At 35.1% G+C, this 21,094-nt stretch overlaps 2 protein-coding genes across 2 annotated transcripts in view; one reads left to right on the forward strand and one right to left on the reverse strand.

The window, feature by feature from the left end:
* Positions 1-5,222, reverse strand: part of LOC116736390 (leucine-rich repeat-containing G-protein coupled receptor 5A) — a 41,762-nt gene extending 36,540 nt beyond the window's left edge. Inside the window, exon 1 of the mRNA XM_032588812.1 lies at positions 4,327-5,222. Within this exon, the coding sequence (XP_032444703.1) occupies positions 4,327-4,592 (266 nt within the window). The 5' untranslated portion in view covers positions 4,593-5,222. The remainder of the gene's footprint in view (positions 1-4,326) is intronic.
* A 3,295-nt stretch (positions 5,223-8,517) lies between these two features.
* Positions 8,518-19,492, forward strand: rab21 (RAB21, member RAS oncogene family). Its single transcript, XM_032589827.1, has 7 exons — positions 8,518-8,991; positions 14,607-14,666; positions 14,741-14,848; positions 15,870-15,933; positions 17,276-17,330; positions 17,434-17,522; positions 18,169-19,492. The coding sequence occupies exons 1-7, from the start codon at positions 8,845-8,847 to the stop codon at positions 18,306-18,308; spliced, it is 663 nt and encodes a 220-aa protein (XP_032445718.1). The 5' UTR covers positions 8,518-8,844; the 3' UTR covers positions 18,309-19,492.
* Positions 19,493-21,094: the final 1,602 nt, after the last annotated feature.

The raw sequence follows: 21,094 nt of genomic DNA on the forward strand, positions 1-21,094 counted from the left end.
CATACTTTAAAAATTGAGCTTTGTGCTCTCAAAGGAACTCCTTGATGTTTTTGTTGCATTCAGCTCCTGATTGCAGCTCTAATAAAGACCCCAAAAGCCTTTGATCGACTGTCGGTGCGTGTTTTTGTGCGTCCATCTGCCCTCCACAGACAAACCCAGAGGAGCACACACACGCAGACACACACACACACGCAGACACACACACACGGCTGCGCTGAATAGAAGTGAGTTTTCTTTAATGAGAGTGAAATTTAAATCCAAGACATTGTTCGGTTTTCGGGCAGCAGCCAAGAAAAGCAGGTTCCCCTTCCTCACAAACACACCACTCAGTGACGTAATGCTTCACCGGAGCGCAGACATGTGTTGTATCAAAGCCAGTCACCTGCTGGGAGGCGAAATACATTTCAATTAGTTTTATTGTTTGGCCTCTACAAGAATTTACACTCAACTAGAAACAATAAAAGTTCACTGCAGTTGTTAAACGACCGCACCAAAACCTGGAAGCTCTTTCAGAACCCCAGAGATCCCATGCAGACATCTGACACCTCCGAAACCGCTTTCAGGAAACCCAAAGCCCGACACTTAAACAGCGCTCAGGTCCTCAGACGTCTTTCACAACCGCGAGAACTTATTTACGCCAGTTTAACCCCATTCACCCCCCAATTTCCCTCAATGGGACGTTTATTTAACACCTAGAACTTTTTAGAAACTCTTGGATACAATCAGAGCTCTTCAAAGAAAAGAAAAAAATCCTTGGAAACTTTCCAAAAGCCATAAAACAAGTTGCGCTCGGATTCATTCAAATCATTGAACTTCTGAAAAGCTTAACCTTAAGCAATTCCAGAAGTGAACCCGTTACAGAAACAGTTAAATCTTAAAATACTCAAGTAATTTATTGAACAGTTGCTAAACTTTCAAGTAAAAAACAATTACCTACCTACAGATTTCTAAAACCTGTAAATTTACATTGAAAACAATCCAACCATCTAAATTTAGTTAAAAATACAAAATCCTGAAACATTTTGAAATATGTGAATCCCAAACATTTTACAAAACTTTCCAGAGCATTTTTTATGTTCTCTAGATAATATTTGAAGTGTTTTTTTCTTCATTTCTGCTTAATTAGTTATTTAATTAGGTTTTCACATAATGACTTCCATAAATTCTTGTAGATTTGTTTTTCCCCATGCGGTTCTAATAACTAGGAGCTGCTGGACCTTGACGTTTGGTATTAGAGTCTATCAAGGTTCTTTGGTTATTTTATGTTTGAAGGTCCAGTTTAGGACCCAAACTGCAACATTTCTTACATTTTCAGCTGCTGTGGTTCTTTCTCACTTAACTGAGTCAAACCAGCCAAACCCTTTGAAAAACCTGCTCCCCTCCTCGCCTGTAGGGGCGCTGCACCAAGGAAACGACAGAAAAACCTCTGAAGACGAAATGCAAACAAAAATGGAGAGGTGCCAGATTTTAGCGATTGCAGGATTTCTCTTTTGACTTTGGTAAAAGATAACAAGACATTTCTCCTGCTTGTGCTAGACTCAAATGTTTGGTTTAGTTGTATTTACCCAGAATGCCCTGCACGGTGGCCCACTTCCTGCTTTTGGAGCAGTCTCCGGTCCGCTTGGTATTCACATATGCATTCGAACCGCACCAGAGTTCACTTCAACTGAACTGAAGCTGAGGTTTGTAGGTGGACCAGAATTTGATTTTTTGGTCCGATTACATATTCACAACTCCCCAAACAAACCGGACTTTTAGAAATTTCTGAAATTTGTCAAACTCTGAAAATTTCCAAAAGCTGAATCTTTTTTACTTTTACAGCTCTGACATTTCCAAGCTTTTTCTATAAAAATTTATCAGATTAATCTAAAGATTTCTGAGTTTTTTTCACATACTTGCTGCTCAAAGGGATAATGGCAGACAAGCAACTTACAGTTTATCTGCCGTCTTCAGTGGCTATGCTAACTACCCTTAGCATTCACAACATGCCGTGCTAGCTGCAGCATAGCAGAAAGCAATGGTGATTGACAGCGTTAAGACCCGCCTCCTGGCTCTGATTGGTCACAGCATGATGACAGTTTCAACAAAAATGTAAAAAAAACATTTTTCATAAAAGTTACAAACTGCAGCTTTAATTGGAACTTATTTTGATGTTAAATTAAAATTTTTACAAGAAATTTATTACGATAAATGATAAACAATACGATAATGTCAGCAATGGTAGTAACTAATTACATTACTTTTTGGGGGAAATAATAATAATAATAATACTTTTAGGACTATTTTTCTTTGTACTTTTTACTTTAACTTGAGTAACTTTATTGTGAAGTATTGCTACTCTTATTTGAGAAAAATGTCTACATTTTCTACCCACTTTGAGTAACACCTGGAGTTTTTGTTAAAATTCTGTTAAAGTTTTATATTGAAAGAAATGTGTAAAAAAAAATTAATTTAGCCTTTTACCTTAATCTTTAACTTTATATTTCGCCCCATTTGATGAGGTAATTTTTAAATATTAAATGATTTTATCAGTTACTCAGTATTTGAGAAGATTTTACCAGTTGAGTAATTTTTTGGACGGATACTTTTTACTTTTACTTGAGTAAAACTATGTTGAAGTTGTTCTACTTTTACTTGAGTAAAACTATGTTGAAGTTGTTCTACTTTTACTTGAGTGTAACTTTTGGGTTCTCTGCTCACCTGTGCAGGTGAAATGTGGAAATAAAACCCAGAACCTCTTGACGAGGAAACATCAGAGCAGAGTTGGGTATTAGTTACATTTACTTGAGTAACTTTTTGTAAAAAATTTACTTTTACAAGTTTTTTTTTTACTACACTGCTTTTTACTCTTACTATGGAAAGATTTCTGGATTTTCTACCCACTGAATGAAAAACAAAGATGTTTTAACCAGAAATTCACCAGACACACACTTGCAGTTTTTGTTAAAATTTCATCTTTTTATTAAACAAAACTAATTTGGAAAAAATTTACTTTTGTCTAATTTTGTCCTTTTTTGTTGTTATTTATATGAATTATTGTCATTTTTGTCCTTAAAATACCAAAATTTCTACTTAACTTTATATTTTTGTCTGTCTTGTGATGTAATTTTTAAATATTAAATGATTCATAATTTGATCAGTTAGTCAGTACAAGAGTAAACTTTTTACCAAATATTTTTTTACTCTAACTTGAGTAATTTCTTGGTTCCAGAGCTGGCCCAATGCATATGCGAGTAAAGCAGATGCTTAGGACCTCCACGCCTCTAGGGGACCCACAAGAGCACCGAGCCAGCATAATAATTTCCTTAACAACTTTAATTAATACAAACTAGATACTATTACACATGGAAAAATTATTTCTATTTTATTCTTGTAGTTGGTATACAAATAATAAGTTAAACTCTTCCTGCTGTCGTTCCACTGCCTAGTGGAGAAATTTAAGATATTAAACTTCTTAACTTGTTTACCGTAAATTCCTTGTTTTTCTGTTAATGTTACTTTCAAGTAGTTAAAATAATACAGCAAATCTAAAAAGGATGTGTAAATTATTTTAGATCAAAACCTTAAAAATGTTTCTATTTATTAAAAATAATTTTGCTTATTTTATGAGTATCAATAAAAAATAGAACACAATTTAATCAATTCTGATCAATAAAATAAGGATTTAGGCCACTCTCTTTCAAAATGCTTGCTGTATTTAGCTGAGTTTATTAAATTAATTAGAAGTGAATCCTTTGTATTAGAACCAACATTTTCTATTATAAGAAGATTTTACTTGTTTGTGATAATTTTGTCCTAATTAAAGATGGAGAGTTCAGGTACATTAGATACCTGAACTGGGGGCCCAAATTTGTATCTTTCTTGAACTGAAGTCAGGGGCCACACACAATCAGCCCGAGGTCCGCATATGGCCCCTGGGCCCCACTTTGGACACCCCTCAAATTATGCTAAAGCTAGCCGGTATGTTACATACATATAGGTAGAGTAGCATAGGAATGACAAAACATCTGGTGGTGAAATGTTGATATGGGGGGCCTCAAATGAAACTATGCTCAGGGCCCCAAAAGTGCTTGGACCGGCCCTGCTTGGATTGCTACTTTTTACTTTTACTTGAGTAGAAATGTGTTAAAGTAGTGCTGTTCCTCCTCCATTATATTTTTGGGTGCTCTACCACCTCTGCATCAGAGTAAATTAACTTTTTTTTGCCGCCAACGCTACCTGACATGCGCAGAACAGACAGGTGTTCTGATTCCCACCGCGACCGTAACATGTGTGCACTCTCACACAACAAACAAAAATAATAATCATGAAAAAACAATAACTTACAGGTAGGATGTGAACACGCTCAGGTTGCTCGGTATCTCCCGGAGCCCCAGGTCCGAGCAGTCCACCCGGTGCAGCAGCCCGTCCCCCTCGCACCGACAGCGGCCAGGGCAGGTGGCGTGTCCCGCTGCTCTGGAGCTCTCCTCTCGGGAATCACCGGAGTTGTTCCCCGCTGCTGCTGCTTTCTGCATCCTCACCCCGGCCTCGGAGCTCCACAACCCGACCGACAGGACCGCAAGCACCGCTAACAAAGCCCCGAACTCCCGCATGTCCCGCAACGGGTGGAAGTTTCTTGCCCGCGGCAGAAGTGGGTGAATAAGGGGAGAGAAGTTGCGGGAATTTGTTGGTAGTTCCTCTGATGAGGGAAAGCAGGTTGTGGGAGCTGGAAGTTTGCAGCTTGGTGTGTTTCCAGGCTGAACGCGTGGAAATGCGGAGTGTGTGTGAGTCCCTCCACTCAGCACAGCGGCGTGAAAAACCCCGTCCACTTATATATACACCCAGCCCCTGCGATCACAGGGGGGCCACTCCGCTTAAAACAGCCAGATCTGGGATTCATCCCGTCAGCTGCATGATTTAAACTGGAGAGAAAATATTTTTTAAAATCTGATTTTGACATTTAAGTGGGGAAAACGCTTCTTTACGGGTTTTCTATGAAACATTAAATCTTTGGAATCAAATGTGCAAAATTTGCTTTAAACTGGAAGTGTTGCATATTCCGCTAACTTTATGTTTGCATGTTTTGTAAACATTTTAAAACACTAGCACCTTAATATAGGCCTTTAAAATAAGTTTCCCGAACCACATATTTATCTTATTCATGACATTTTATTAATGTTTTCTTTTTCTTAACCTTGTGTTGTTTGTTTTATGGAACAGAACAGATATGGGCTAAATACCGGATTTGACAAATTTCCATTAACAAAATAATAATTTTTTGAACAAATTTGGTAAACATTTTAAATACACTAACAATAATTTTAGCATTTTCCTAATGCTAATTTTGCTAATGGAAAATTACCAAAATTATTGGCTAATTAGCAAATTTCCAATTAGCAAAATGTGCTAATGGGTTTTCATCATGGATGGATGGATGGATGGATGGATGGATGGATGGATGGATGGATGGATGGATGGATGGATGGATGGATTTGCACTTTTATCTTCTTTCTCACCAGGTGATTCTGCAGTAAAACATTTCCCACAGCATGATGCTGCCATTTTTCCGTCCAGATGTGACTCTGGTCATTATGTCCAAATTTCTATTTTAGTTTCATCAAACTGTCAGACATGACTTGATAAATTCAGAACTTTCTCCTCAAAATTAAAAACTGTAACTTTCCTGGATTTACTTTACTTTATTATTTATGTGTTTTTTTTATTGCAGATGTTTTTCTTTTGTCTTCTTGAACTTTTTTTTGTCCATTTCATATCTGCTGATAAGAGAACTGCTGGTCATGGAGCATGGAGGTGGCAGCATCATGCTGTGGTGATGCTTGGCACGGGGAGGCTGGTTGATGGAGTTAAAAACCGGAAGACTTGTTAAGTATGCAGCCAGAGATATTATGGGATGGTTTAGATCAGAGCATGTTCATGGGTTAGAATGGCCTAGTCAAAGTCCAAACCTAAATCTATCACGGAATCTATGGAAAATCTCTAGACAACATACAGATTCAAAGGGCCAGATTTATAAATGTACGCCACACTTTTCAGATTTTTTCATTACTTTAGTCCATCGTAGAATTTTTTTTTAATAATGTTTTTTTTGCATTTTCTGTCTTCCTGTTGTTCTTTTCCATATTTTGTTCCATTTTATTTAACAATTAATTTCAATTAGTCTCTTTTCTGTCATTTTTCTGCTTTCTTTTTGTATCTTTTCATGTTTCAAAGTTTTTATTGCTCAGATTTATATATATATATAAACATCTGAGGTGTAATTTCTTATCATTTTGTACATTTTTTTATTCTTTAAAATAATTTAAATATTTATTTCAACTGTTTTCCTTGTTTTCTTATACGGTTCCCTCCATGCAGTTTTTGTATTATTTAAACTTACGGCAGGTTTTCAAGTTCTCATTTCTGTCCATTTGGAATTCTTCTACTTAATTTATCCAACTGTAAGCAAAATTAGCCTGTAATATCATTATTTTAATTATTAATTTGTAAGTAATTGTCAGATTAAGGTCCTGACATATACTGATATGTATAAGCAACCAAAATCTGACTTCAGGAGTTTATTTTTAGGTTTGTTGAAGAACCACGTGTCAGAAATCTGACAGACTGAAGTTAATGATTAATGCAACTCACTTCCTGTGTCAGTGCATTTTATGGAAATCAGACAGAGAGGCTTTCTACGTTACAAATATGTGCAGAGAGGCGGCGGGCAGGAAAAGGTGAGATATGAAGATGTTATCAAACCCTCAGAGGCAGTGATGATGCAACATGAGGCGACCTGAGGAAAAACACGACCAGCTTCAGCGTCCATTTAAAGAAACAGTCAACCATAAAATCCTTTTTTTGTTGTAGTTTTTTGTGTCAGACATGTTGTAGATCTTTAGCTGAAGTGGAAAATCATTTACTGAAGTTAAAACTCACCTGAATGAAAAGGAGTAAAGAATGAGTTGAGGTTTAAAAGTAAAAGCAACATTTTTTGTTAAATAATTCAGATTAGCTGCTGTGTAAAACTAAACCACTTAGTTTTATCAACATTTAAATGCTGCTTTAAGGGAAAGCTTTACAACTTTCTAGAAAAAAATGATAAAATAATCATTTTTCTTACTCTAGTAGGCAAAAATGCTTTATTAAAATCAAAATCACTCAATCATCAAAAATATTAAAATGACTGTAATTTATATTTTATCAATATTTGTGAAGTTTTACCGTTTAGGTTTCAGATTCATTGTTTTTTTGGTGAAACACTGACCTCTAGTGGTTGAGCTGCAACATTGCAATAAATTTCCAAGTTTTTGTTTATCCCGAGTTTGCAGGACTGAAATTCTCATTTTCGATGTAAGTTTCACGCAGAAAACTTGTTTAAACAATAAACAGCAGCTTATTATTTTATTTTTGACGTTAAAAATACATTAGGTTAATTTTCCTCCAATAATCTCCTGATTCACCGCCTTGTACTTGTCATGTTTCCAAAAAGTTTAGAGTAATCTATTTCCCCCCATTTAAATCACTTTATAAAACAGATACAATTCTACTCTATATGAGATTTGAGCATTTCTGTGACTATTTATCATTAAAAAAATAGCCATTTCATTTAAGTGAAAATACTTAAATGTCGAACACCTGGTTTACGTGCGTAGGTACGAAATGGAAACTTATGTTTACGAAGCAGCGAATGGACCCTGAGCTTCTCCGATGATTTCCCCCTTCAGCCTGTTGTCAACGTGAGAAACTCCAGCAGCTCTGACGGCCCGTATCACGTGATACAGCAGAGAGTAGCTTAAATGAAGATGTCTCACTCGGCTGCCACTTCTAAGCTCGGGATTCAGTGATTTTCTTTTAATTACACTTTTAAAATCACCATTTACTTACTGTATGAGCTTTATGATGTAGCTTTGAGTTGTATAATAATTAATCATCGTAAAATGATTGTTATAATTTTTGATTTACTTTTTTGAACATGATCAAAATGCTAAAAAAAAACACTCATGCTTTTTTTTTAAGCGCAAAGATAAATCACAGAAACCGTAGCTAATTGGCCATCAGACCAATTTAATTTTTACATTAATAATTTTACTTTAACAATGAGTTAAAAATTATTCTTAATTTTTAATGCCCAGTGCTATGTACTTAAGTGTTTTCCTTTTATGATTTTGCTTGATGTACATAAGTGTTCGGTTTGTAATTTTGTTTGATTCCTATAAAGTGTCTTTTAGTTTTTAAGAAAGTGCTATACAAATAAAATGTATTAATATTGTTTTTATTGTAATTATCATTGCTAATTAGCTTTACTTGTATTAAAAAAAACATCTGTAACCCTCAACTCTGTAGCTTTAAGTGGCTCTTTAGCTCTCTAAATATATTGTGAAATGAAATATTGTCCTTTTTTGTTTGTTTGTTTCTGTGGCCCCTTGGGAAAAAAAAAAAAAAAACAACCCACCACGCCCCGTGTAAATTTGTCTTAGAAATGCCACTAATCGAAGAGACCAGCATTCAAATCTTCTCACAGTGACTCATCGTGTTGTAAATTGGCGATCTTGGTGAAAGCTAGCCGGCTAGCTGCTAATTCAGACTGACGCCATTAGTTAGAGGAAAGAAGGCGTAAGAATCAAGAAGAACGATCCGGTTCCGATTTTAGACCCGTTCTCCTTTCAGCTGCGGACTGATACCGTTAAAAGTTCGGGTCGTGTGAGCTGTCAGGGAGCTGTTCTGATGATTTTAGCCTCATTTTTAAAGTCGGAAGTCGGTGCACGGTTCGGACTGAGTTAGCATTGTTAGCAGCTCGGAAACAACCGTCTGTTTTTCTGAAGGAAAACTCGAGGATTTTTTTTTTTTTTGGAATAAAGTGACACCATGGCAACAGCGGGGGCGGCCGGAACCAGCGGCAGAACCTACTCCTTTAAAGTGGTCCTACTGGGGGAAGGCTGCGTGGGGAAGACGTCGCTGGTGCTGAGATACTGCGAGAACAAATTCAACGACAAACACATCACAACCCTGCAGGTAAGACGGTCCGGGAAGAACTGAACCGAACCGAACCGGGCTGCTGATGAGCCCCAGCCGCCTAGTGTGGGTTCTGGCTGGAGAGCGGAGGGTCAGTCAGGTGTTTGTGAGGGTTGTTTACGTTCATTCAGACCAGGGAACGGATCCGGTTTCACTTCCAGTCCGGATCAGAGTGTTGGATCCAATTCCACAGCAGGTCCGGGCGGAGAGGGGAAAGTCCGGTCTCACTTCTCTCCCATAAAAATAATACTTATGGCACCCTCACATGTCCAACTGCTGGAAAGATTTGTATAACATTTACATTTTCACTGGCACAGCGGCGTGATCATAAAAGAACAATTCATAAACCCAGTTAAATTTATTATTAAAAGGAGGCTAGAAAGAAAAGCATGGGGCGACAGTGGAGAGGAAAAACGCCACTTTAACAGGAGGAAACTTAAAAGAATGTAAGATAAATACACAGAAATAAACAGAAGCGCTGAGACGGCAGTTTTTTCTGTTAGTGGAAAGTGAGAAGCAACTTTAGCTAACAGCTAAATAAATTAGCTCTGAGACATTTCTTTGAAGGACAATGTTGTTTACAGAGACTTCATAATTCATTTCATTTGTTGTTTTGTTTTTTTATTTTGGATATTTAAAATGTCTTCCAGTTTCAGTGTCAAACTTTCATTCAAATTTTAAAGCTTGTTGATTTTTGAGAATGTGTTCTTGCATAATTACACAGTTAAAATGGTCTCAAAACAACAATATTATCATTTATTGCAATAACTTCTGGGACAATTTATCATCCAGAAAAATCTATCATCGTGCCAGGCCGATATAGATGTAGCTAATATGGTATTTCATAATTTCATATTCACAGATTGACACTAAAAGTGCCAGTAATATTATTTTTGATCAGTTTTCCTGGACATTTGATTGAAGACTGTGTTTTTTCTGGTTTCATATGAACATGTATCCATCCTCTTTTTGCAATAGTTTTGTTTTGAAACCTAAAAATAGGGGTAAAAATTGGTGCAGGTTTAAAATTTCCAAGTTTATCTCCATCCATCTTCCCAATGATTCCCACAGCATGATTCTGACACCACTGTGTCTTCACATTGGGCAGGAAGCTTTATTGCTGTTGAAATTATTGAAGTCATTCATAAAATAATTGGTTGATTACAATAGTTGACATCGTTTCTGTTTTAAACTCTAGATTTGATCTTTTTTCTGGACATTCTCTGGATGTGAAGCGGAGCTGAAACTCTGACTCTTCATCCTCAGAGTTTAGCTGCTGCTCAGGGTTTTGAAACTTAAACTTTTCTGCAGATTTTAGGGGAAAACAAAAAAGAAAATGTTACAAAAATGAAAGCTTCTCGACATGTTTGAACATCTCGGATGAAACAATCCTGAAATGTGAACCTTAAGGAAGGAAAATAAATCACTTTAGGTTCAGTCTGCAAACAGACGGGACATTTTTCTGAAGCTGGTCGGACGTTCAGCCACCTTAAACATGCAAGGAGAGATGAAATGGTATAGTTTAGATCAAAACATTCCCTTAGAATGGCCTAGTCAAAGTTCAGACTTAAATCCAGTTGAGAGCATTGCAAAACTTTAAAACAGAATTTTACAGACGGGTTGCGGCGCTTTGCTCACATCAAACCCTGACAAAATACGTCCAGGTTTGACGACGAAACATGACGTTTCCTCTTAGACAATTATGATGCGTAACCATGGTAACAAGGTATTGGTTTTACAACCAATTAGTACTTAAAGTTTCATCGCAGTATTTAGCGATAACGATCAAAGTGTAGTTTATTACGTCTTATTAATGTAGCCGTTTGACTATGAATGGATGAATTCACTTCATCAGAAAATATTTTAAAACATCGTTAATTGGAATTTATCTTAACGATAAATCGGAATTCTTATTGTGATAAATGATACGATAAATGACGCCCAACGCTACTGATTAGCATCTCAAAAGCTCAAATAGAACCTGAACTTTGACCCCAGATTGTTTCTTCCATGAATCATAGTGAACAATAACTCCAACACCTTTCTTACCAAAGAGAATAAAGTCACAATATTAACTTTATTCTTGTAATTTATGTACTTGATTTTATTCTCATATTATTTAAGTATTTTTGAATTTAATTGAGAAATTAAATTAAAAAATAATTGAATTTAATAACAATTATTTAGAATAATTTTGGAAGTTCCTGCTAAGTTTTAAGGTAAATATTAGTAAATATTGACCTTAAAGCTTGTGATCGTTGCTTATCCTCCATCCTCGCTGACGTTTCTCCTTTTTATTTATTGAATTTTCTCTTGTTGGACACAAACATCCTGACGTTTAGTCACACAGTCACAGTTCAAACCTGCAGCATGTGTGACGTTAAAATCCAGAAATGAACCAAACGGTTCAGGGTGAGACAAAGAAAATAAAACTCCAATTCAATGATACTTTATTGATCCCAAAGGGAAATAAAATAAGTAAGTAAATAAACAATTAATTAAATAGTGAATAATTGATTAAATAAATAAGTAAATAAAAAATAAATAAGTACTTAAGACATTTAATACATAAATAAGTCAATAAAAAATTAAAAATAAATTGTAATAAATTAAAAATCTAACAAATAAGTAAATAAAAAATGTAATGAATAAATATAAATGAAAAATTAAATATAACTAAATAAACAAGTTTAACTAAATTATTATATAAATAAATAATTTAATGTAAGTAAAAAACAAAGAAAATAAAAGTAAATTAATAAATATTTAATAAGTAAATAAATGGCCCAGATGATCCAAAGCAGTGGAAATGTTGAACAGAACTCATTGAACTGCATTGTGGGAGTTGCAGTCCGCCTCCCATCAGGTCAGCAGGGTGGAGGAGGGGTCCGCCGCAGTCACACGGCGCCGCCGCAGGCCGCAGCGCCTCACATGAGCCGCATCCCTGCTGCACGCAGGAAAACGATTAACTGAGCCGCTCTGATCCTGACGGAGAGCTGCAGATCACAGGATCAGGGGAAAAGTTGGAGAAACTTCCAACACGCTTTATTTTTTTTTGTTTTTTCCCTCCTTCGTTTGAACGTTGGGTCGTTCTCAGAATGATGAAACGCCACGCTGAGTCATGGGATGTTTTTCTGGCTCCGTTCAGATGCTGCTCAGTTTAACGTGAGAAACCTGCAGATATAGGCAATAAAAAACAGTCAGGATCAATAAAAGCAGCTGCTGCAGAGAAGCTTCACACTGAGATCATCCAGGTCTGAGGAATAATCTGGTCAAGTTTCGCTGGAATCAAAGAGTTAAATTCAGAACGGCGGAAGTTTGTGGAAGAATCTAAATATCTTTTTGGTATTTAAAATAAATTTGAAAATTATCATAATGAAGCTGATTTATTTAAAAAAATTGTCTTGTCACAATAAGCAATAAGTCAATTAATCACATGATAAATTAAAACAATAATAATTAAAATTTTGATTTATTGGTTTTCTCTTTTAACCAAAAACTGCATGAGAAAAGTCTTCAGTCTGTTTAGAGAGATTTTATAATTCATTGTATTTGTTTTGTTTATTTATCTTGGATATTTAAAATGTCTTCCAGTTCCATTGTTAAATATTAGTTATAATTTAAAGTTTATTGATCTTTAAAATGCGTTTCTGCATTATTATTCTGTCAAAACCTAGAAATGACCTCAAAATAAAAATATTATCGTTTATGACAGTAAATTGTGGGATGATTCATCGACTTGACGCTGATAAACAGGAAACAGCAACATGTTTGGATCTGAAGCTCAGATTAAATCTGAAAGCTCCACCTGTTCCCCACCTGAGGGCTTTGAGTTTCAGTTTCCTGACAGATACGAGTTGAGCAATCTGAGGCAACTTCACACAGCGACAGGAGCTGAACATTTCAACACAGACGTTGGTCAATCTGCAACTTTCTTCCTGTTCACTTTTCTTCAAAATTGTTAAAGAGCTGGAGTGAAGTTAGTGGTAACTAGTGGTGGACCGATCCACTTTTTCACCTCCGGTACCGATATCTGAGGTTTAACATCGGCTGATGCGGAAACAGAAATGTTTCCTTTTTTTAAGCACAGTCATAAATCTGCTGAATTAACCATTTATTTAATAACCGTTCAACAGAACAGCACATTTCATTACACCAATATCTTCACAAACGTGAATTTGTTCAGTCAGTGCAATTAGGAGTAAAACAGCCAATATAAATAATAAACTGATAAAAATGATGTAAAAAAATAAACTTCAACAAGCCTTTTTTTCAAATAGTTCAGAAATTGCAATTAGGAATTCTAAATATAATGTAGAATAAATAATAAAGTGTAGAATTAGACTGGATAGATCACCATTGTCACCAATGCCCGATATACATTTTTTTCAATATTGGTACCGATACAGATAATATTGGATCAGTGCGTCTCTGTTTAGCATAATAGTTTGCTGAAGTTCTGCTCCATTTCTCCTGACAGAACCGGTGGAACCGGGTCAGGTTTGTACGTTGTTTTTATTGGATTTTTTTTTTTTTCCACCATTGCTCTCATTGTGATGTCAGCACGCCCGGGGCGGCCATCTTGTTTTTCAAGTGGATTTTACAGCTTCTTTTATTTGGACTTTGATTCCGATCAACTTTACGACGGAATATTAGAGTCAGGCTAAGATTATTTTTTTAAATTATGACAATAAAGCCATAATATTACAAGAATACAGCCGTCATATTAGGAGAATAAGGTTGTAATTTTATAAATCCACTCAAAAAATAACAAAATATTAAAACGAGGACTGTTGTGGAGTTACACTTTGGTATAAATTTGACTAATTTTTTAACACATTATCACTAAATTATTTTCAGTGTTCGGGTTTTTAATCAGTCGTACAAAACATTTGATCCTATTTTGAAGAAAGAACCACAAACTGAACTGGTGACATCATATCCTGTAAATAACATTTTTTTCCTCATTACTTTAAGACATTTTTTCTGGTAAATTTGTGTCTTTTTCTGCTTATATAAGGAACAAATATTTTGTCTATTATCAGCAGTAAAACGGTATTTATATCAGTCTTCATTTAAAAACAGTTGCTGTGTTTAGAAACGTTTGAATACATCAATTACAGCAGATTTAGCGAACTCTTCTATCTTCCACAGTTTTATTCTGTGGAAAATAGAATAAAACTAGTAAGAGATTATGTTGCATCTAACATTTTATGCAAGTAGATTTTAATCTAAAAGTTGTAGTTTTGTCCTAATTTATTTTGAATTGTGGTTGGGAGGCCACATAAAATCAGTCTGATGGCAGCAAATGGCCCTCTGCCCCTACTTTGAGAACCGTTGCTCTAAATCAAACAATTCTCCTTAAAATAAACACAGAAGCTGATTATTTTCTACATAAAAACAAACTTAAATAATTGAATTTCACTTCATCAAGTATCATAGTTTACTAATAAAGTTTAAGCATTTTCATTTCTAACAGATAAATTTAGCTAATTTTAACTGGAACTGGATGAATTAAGCGACCGGAAACGGCTCAAAGTGGAGGAAGTGTTGCCTCTCCTCTTCATTAATGTTTAATGGAGTGATTATTAACTCCTCCTCCTCTTCCTCTGCAGGCGTCCTTCCTCACAAAGAAGCTCAACATCACAGGGAAGCGGGTCAACCTGGCCATTTGGGTGAGACGCTCTCTGATGCTGCTCGTGATGCGTTCAAGTACCAAACTGAAACCTGTGTTTTTGTGTGTGTGCAGGACACGGCGGGTCAGGAGCGTTTCCACGCGTTGGGTCCAATCTACTACAGAGACTCCAATGGAGCCATTCTAGTCTACGACATCACAGACGAAGACTCCTTCCAGAAGGTAAAACTGCTGCGTTCAGAACTGAGAACTGCTTCCAGAAACTGAACTGATTCCTTATTTTGAACAGAATCATGACTCTTAAGACTCCAGAGTTTTGCTAATTAGGGAATATCTTTTCCTGACTCTCTTCAGTGTCAGGAATTGGTTCAAAATAAGAAATCAGTTCATGTTAGAAACTTTTTCAACATGTCGACTGTTCAGAATGTTGAATCTCTTAAAAATAAGGAATCAGTTTGGATTTCTTATGTTGGAATAGTTCTTGATACTAAATGATTCCTTATGTTAAACTGATTCCTTATTTTGAACCAGGTCCTGACTTTGAACTGATTCCTTGAACTGATTCCTGATATTGAACTGATTCCTGATGTTGAACAGATTCCTTAGATTCTAGACTTAATTTGTTCAGGTCCTGATCAGAAGTTTTTCATAATTCCTGAAAGTCTTCCTGAATTATTATTATTAAAGATTTTTTACGTCTGATTCAGTTTCTGTCTGGTACCTGATGTTTATTTTTTTAAACGTCTGGACTCTGACCTACAGAACATTTACAGACACAATATGGATGCTTTTTTTAGCTTGATTTGTTATAAAAACTGAACAATAACAGTTGAAGTTATCAACAAAATGTTTCTTTAACAGCTGTCGACTAAAATCTTGGTAGATATCCACAAGTAAATAAGATGATTAAACTGGAAAATAATCATAAACAGTCACGCTTTAGTTGAAAGTGAGAAATTATTCAGCATGAAGATAGAAACGTGACATTTGTGTCATGAGAGTTTATCTTCGCTTTTATTTAACTAGTGGAGTCAGGGCGCCCTCTGCTGGACGCTTTGGGAAACATCTCAGGTTTAAACGTAAAACAAGCCAGATTTACAAAACTTTAATTAAACATGCTAACAACACCGAGGCTAGAGATTCACCTGAACCCTAAAGAAAGTTGTTTTTAAGTAAAAACTGTAACAATATGTCATATTTAACGGGTTTAGCAGAACTAATCAGTGTTTTTTTGTTGTTGCAGGTGAAGAACTGGGTGAAAGAGCTGAGAAAAATGTTGGGAAACGAGATTTGTTTATGTATAGTAGGTGAGTTAACAAAGTTACTGCAAAAATGTAATTAAAGACAATTTATCTATAGAAAACCTCAGTATTTACCAACAGAAAATGTCCTTGAACACAAATCAGTCTCAGTGATTTTCTTCAATTTTGTGTTTATTGAGTTTATTTCATCACTAATTGTTGTTCAGGGGGGAAAAGAAAAAGGAAGTTATCTAAAAATGAGGATTACAGTGTCAGTTTCATTTTCTGGCTCCATCATTGGGATTTCACGCCAAACAGAAACTTTGGGGTTTTTGTTGTGTTGCTGCCGTTGTCATGGCGACCGCAGCTCTGGCTTCACAGAGGACGAAAACGTTTTCCAGCGTTTTAACTGGATTTAATTGTGGCCGTGGTCATGTGTTCAGACCAGATTAAATCTGCGGTTTGGAAACGGGATTCAGTTTTCAACATTTTTTAAAATGATTATTTCACATCTTTAAATTGTGGCCTGTTTGTTTGGATTCTGGACCTTTGAGGTTTTTTCTCCACCAACTTTAAAGTTTACAGACAAAAATGGTAATTGTTTTCCTTTATAAAACCAATGAAGCTCAGTCAGAGTGAAAGTTTTCAAGTCTTACTACAGATGATCAGTTTTATTTCTGTCTGGACTTTAAGTAGGCCATTCTAACCCATAAATCTCGCTTCATTTTAACCATCTATTGGATATCAGGCTCCATGTTTAGAAACTTTAATTAAACATGCTAGCATGTTTAAAACCTTGTTTAAAAATAGGTTTTATGTGCACCTAAAAAGAATTAAATTAAACATTTTAGGATAAAAGAGAATAAATCTTTTATTTTTAAGTTCTAATTTTTGTCGTTTAAACCAGAAGTTTGCTGGTTTTTATCTAAAACTCCTATTTTTATAGAGCCAGAACTTCTCTGACATTTTGCAGAAACATAAACATGTTATTTCTGCGCCTGTCTAGCAAAACAAATTTTGCTGGACGATAAATTGTCCCAATAATTACTGCGATAAATGATAATATTGTTTGTATTTCAACTGACATATTAATAATGGCATAATAATGCAAGGTTGCCCCTTTAAAGACAAATAAACTTTAATTTGGTACAGAACACACAACAACCAAAAACAATAAGTAAAATGGAAATAAAGAATACACACAACCGAAACTATGAATAAAATGGATTATGATGTTTCTGTAAACAAAATTGTCAGACTGAAGAATTTTGTCATCCAGGTTTTTTTCTCCAAGAGAAAAATAATGAATTAGTCAAATGGAAACGAATAATCTCATTTTAATTTATCATGCGATTAATTGTTTTATTGCTTGTTGCTGCAGTGTTTTAAATTCTTTGTGTCTCTGCAGGTAATAAAATAGATTTGGACAAAGACAGACACGTGTCAGTGGAAGACGCTGAGAGGTGAGGAGAACTGGAGGAAATCAGACGCTTTTCCCGCCGCAGGCAGACAGATGGCACCAATGAGACTCCTCTGCTGACCTCTGACCTCTTGTTTCTGTTGCAGCTATGCAGAGTCAGTGGGAGCCAAACACTACCACACATCAGCCAAGCTAAATAAAGGCATAGAGGAGCTGTTCCTGGATCTGTGTAAACGTGAGTCTGAACCACAATCTGACGTTTCATTTATTTATTTTATTTAGTTCAAACAAGTATTTAAAAACAAGAAAATAAGAAATCAGTAGGACAATACTGATTACACAATAATTATCTTACTACTTCCTTTACACACACACACACTGCCTGCAGACATGAAACCAACACACACATTTATCCATTTATGTTTGTTTCAGAATCAGAATTTAATTGTGCAAGAAAACAACAAAAATTATTTTTTTAAATAGCAACTGTCATAGACTGCGCAAATAAATAAATAATTATATTTAAATAAGTATAAGTAATATAGTACAAACATACAAAAATAACTGGGATGTTTTTTAATCCACAAATAATTCAGTCTTGCAAGTTTGTATCAACCATAAAGTTCCTTTGTTGAAAATTTAAAATAATTTAAAAGTTTAAAATGTATAATTTAAAAAAAATGACAATTTATAATTTAAAGAAAACAAAAAGTGTATCAGTTAATTTAAAAATAAATTTTTGAATTTTCTTTTAATCCAAAAGTAAAATATAATTTCCCAAAATTTTATCTTTGATTTATTGATAAAATCGATTCATAGTCCAGCACCAGCTGAAAACTCTGCAGGTAAATTTTTCTAATTTTTTTCTGTTTTTCCATCAGGCATGATGGAGACAGCTCAGGCGGAGGAGAGAGCGAAGGGAAACGGAGCCAGCCAATCAACATCAAACAGGCGGGGCGTACAGATAGTCGACGACGAGCCGCAGGCCACGCCGGCCGGAGGATGCTGCTCCTCTGGCTAACACACACACTCACTCACACACACACACACACACACACACACACACTGCCTGCAGACATGAAACCAACACACACATTTATCCGTCTGCCATCCAGTTCGTCCGCTTGAAAATTAACTCCGCCTCTGCTGCTGAGGATCATGGGAAATCATATTTAAGTTCTTGGTCTGTGTTCGCTCCAGAATAAAATTTATCCGAGTGTGCTTCTGTCGCACGTTGATCTTTGTAACCCGTCTCTCTGTGTGACATTAAACATGGCGGCTAATGGTTTCTTTCTTTCTGTTTTGGAGTGAAGCTGCTGTCTTGATTAACCTTCGGTGGTGCGATGGCTCCACCTGCTGGACGGAGGTGGAAGAGTTTTCTTTTAATCGGTTTGTTGGCCAGGAAAACCTGCAAAAATAAAGCAGCTGGATTTCTTCACATAACGAGAAAGAAAAAGCTCCGAACTTGCCCTGTAATCAAACTAGAAACAGCCAATAAAAATGTTTCTAAGGGCTCCAGTTAGAGCTGCACTCATCTAAATAAATCCATGTTTAATCAGGAAGTGAACTGGAAACGTAACACCAGGATTTATCGTTTATTAAATTTCATACACTCTGTAAAAAACTGATTTCTGCTCTCCTGTTCCTCCTCTGTTCTGATTTGTAACTTTGAAAGATGTGACAGAAAATCAAACATAGATGGAAATAATGATCAGATGTCAGATATTTTAATGAGTGATAAAAGATGTAAAGACAAAAAGTAATCCATCTCCAGCTACATATGTTTGCATTTTTCTTGCATCGGTGTTTTATGTCTGATTTATTTTGTGTAACTAAAAGTTTATTGTTGAAATAAAACTCTTAAAACGTTTATTTCTGTCAAAATCAAAATCAGAGCTTCAGCTTTTACGTTCAGATTCTGCCCTAAAAATTACATCTTATTTCTCCAGGATTCAAAATATTTTCCACATTTAAACGGAAATATGAACGACGACGTATTGTTAATGTGCCATTATTGTTATTATTACTATTATTATTATTACTGATTATCGGAGGAATCTCCCTCGCTTGGCTCTGCTCCTCTTCATCACTTTGGATTTTTCTTTCCTCCCTGAACAGAGAAGTGAAACTGTGCATGTTTGATTCATGTAAACTGCTTTGTTTGTCTCACTTTTAAACTAAATAAAATAAGTTATTTTACAGTGATGGGGATCTGAGTGTTTGTGTTGCAAAACTTCCTGAATAAAAATGTATAATTTTAAAGCTTGAACCAGTTTGAGTTGATCTGAGCAGGAAGTGATGAGCCTCAGCTGTCTACTTCCTGTGTGAAGGAGGAACAGAAATCCTCCCATCATGATGGAGCTCAAGTTTATTTGTCAGCAACAAAGCAGGTCAAAGTGCTTTGCATCATAAAAACATAACAGTTATGAAACAGGCGGTAAAAGTTACATTTTACCAAGTGGCATCAAAATAATCAAGCAATTACTCATCAGATATGTTGATCAATGTTCCAGTTATTATAAATCAAAGGCAACTGTAAGCACTTTTTACTTTTGATTTAAAGAAATTCAGGTCAGTTTTCCAGGAAGTTTGTTCCGGATTATTGGAGTACATGTTCTCTTTACGAGAAAGTAATATTCTCATAAAGAAAACACTAACTTGTGCTATCTTGTATAAATGGAGGAGTAGAGAGTGTACCTTGCTAAATAAAGAAAATTAGTTAATTACATTGTAATTATTCTCTGCTTGAGCTGCAGAGACGGGATCCTTTCAATCAGTCATCCCAGAACATTTGCACTTGACTCATCCTGCGTTACAACAAGCTACAAAATGGAGCTGGAAGATGTTTAATGAAACCTGGGAAAAGTTGAACTGTTTACTCAAACGGTGCTGAATAGCACCAGTTTGTTTCAGGCTGTGTTTTTACTTAACTTATTTTAGACATTTTTAACTCTAGTAAGATATCGTTCGGTTCATTCGGTTTTATTTTGTTGCTCTAAAAATTATTTTCAGATTATTTCCAACAACAAAATCTAAAACTTGTTTTAAAAACATCACTGTGTTTAGTCAAAGCTCATAAATGCCCATGGCTGTTTTTGAGTACAAAAAAAGGTCAATGTATGTTTTGCTAGGCATAAAAACATGGCTAAAGAAAAAATACTTGTAAGCAACATTTTCTATTAAAAGAAAAATAAATTTGTCAGTGGAAATCTTAAGAAGTGCAGAAAGTGTTTATCTGTATCAGCTAAAGACCATTAAACTAAATTATTCCAATTAAACAGCGTTAGGGAGTATCTAGTTACGTTTACGTAACTTTTTTAAAAAAAATTACGTTTAGGAGTATTTCACTACGCTTCACTCTTTATTTAAAATGCATTATAAAATTTCATAAGTTTTTTATTTAAAGAAACTGATTCAGAATTATTTTTCTTTTACCTGATTTTTTTAAATTTTCTGTTACTTGTATGAATTATTGTCACTTAAAGTACCAAAATTTCCAATTAACTTTATTTTTTGGTCCGTCGGATTATTACATTTTTAAATATTAGATAATTTGATCAGTTAGTCAGTATTTATATATATTTTTTTACTTTTACTTGAGTAATTTCTTGCACAGTTACTTTTTGCTTTCATATGTTGAAGTAGTTCTACTCTTACTTGATTAAAATTTTAGGGTACTCTGCCCACCTTTGACATTAAACAATCCCCCTAATTAAAATAATTAACTTTTTAAGTACTTACGTTTAATTTTCGTGAATAAAAATTCCTATTTTAAAACAGACCAAGCAACACTTTAATGTCTTTTTA

This window comes from Xiphophorus hellerii, chromosome 17, assembly GCF_003331165.1.
Source record: "Xiphophorus hellerii strain 12219 chromosome 17, Xiphophorus_hellerii-4.1, whole genome shotgun sequence".
Taxonomy (NCBI): domain Eukaryota; kingdom Metazoa; phylum Chordata; class Actinopteri; order Cyprinodontiformes; family Poeciliidae; genus Xiphophorus; species Xiphophorus hellerii.

What these genes read in the sequence shown, in the direction of transcription:
- rab21 (XM_032589827.1), top strand. Translation starts at nt 8,845, where the DNA reads ATGGCAACAGCGGGGGCGGCCGGAACCAGCGGCAGAACCTACTCCTTT. An exon ending in GGGTCAACCTGGCCATTTGG is followed by an intron (nt 14,667 to 14,740) that starts GTGAGACGCTCT and finishes GTGTGTGTGCAG; the next exon opens with GACACGGCGGGTCAGGAGCG. An exon ending in GATTTGTTTATGTATAGTAG is followed by an intron (nt 15,934 to 17,275) that starts GTGAGTTAACAA and finishes GTGTCTCTGCAG; the next exon opens with GTAATAAAATAGATTTGGAC.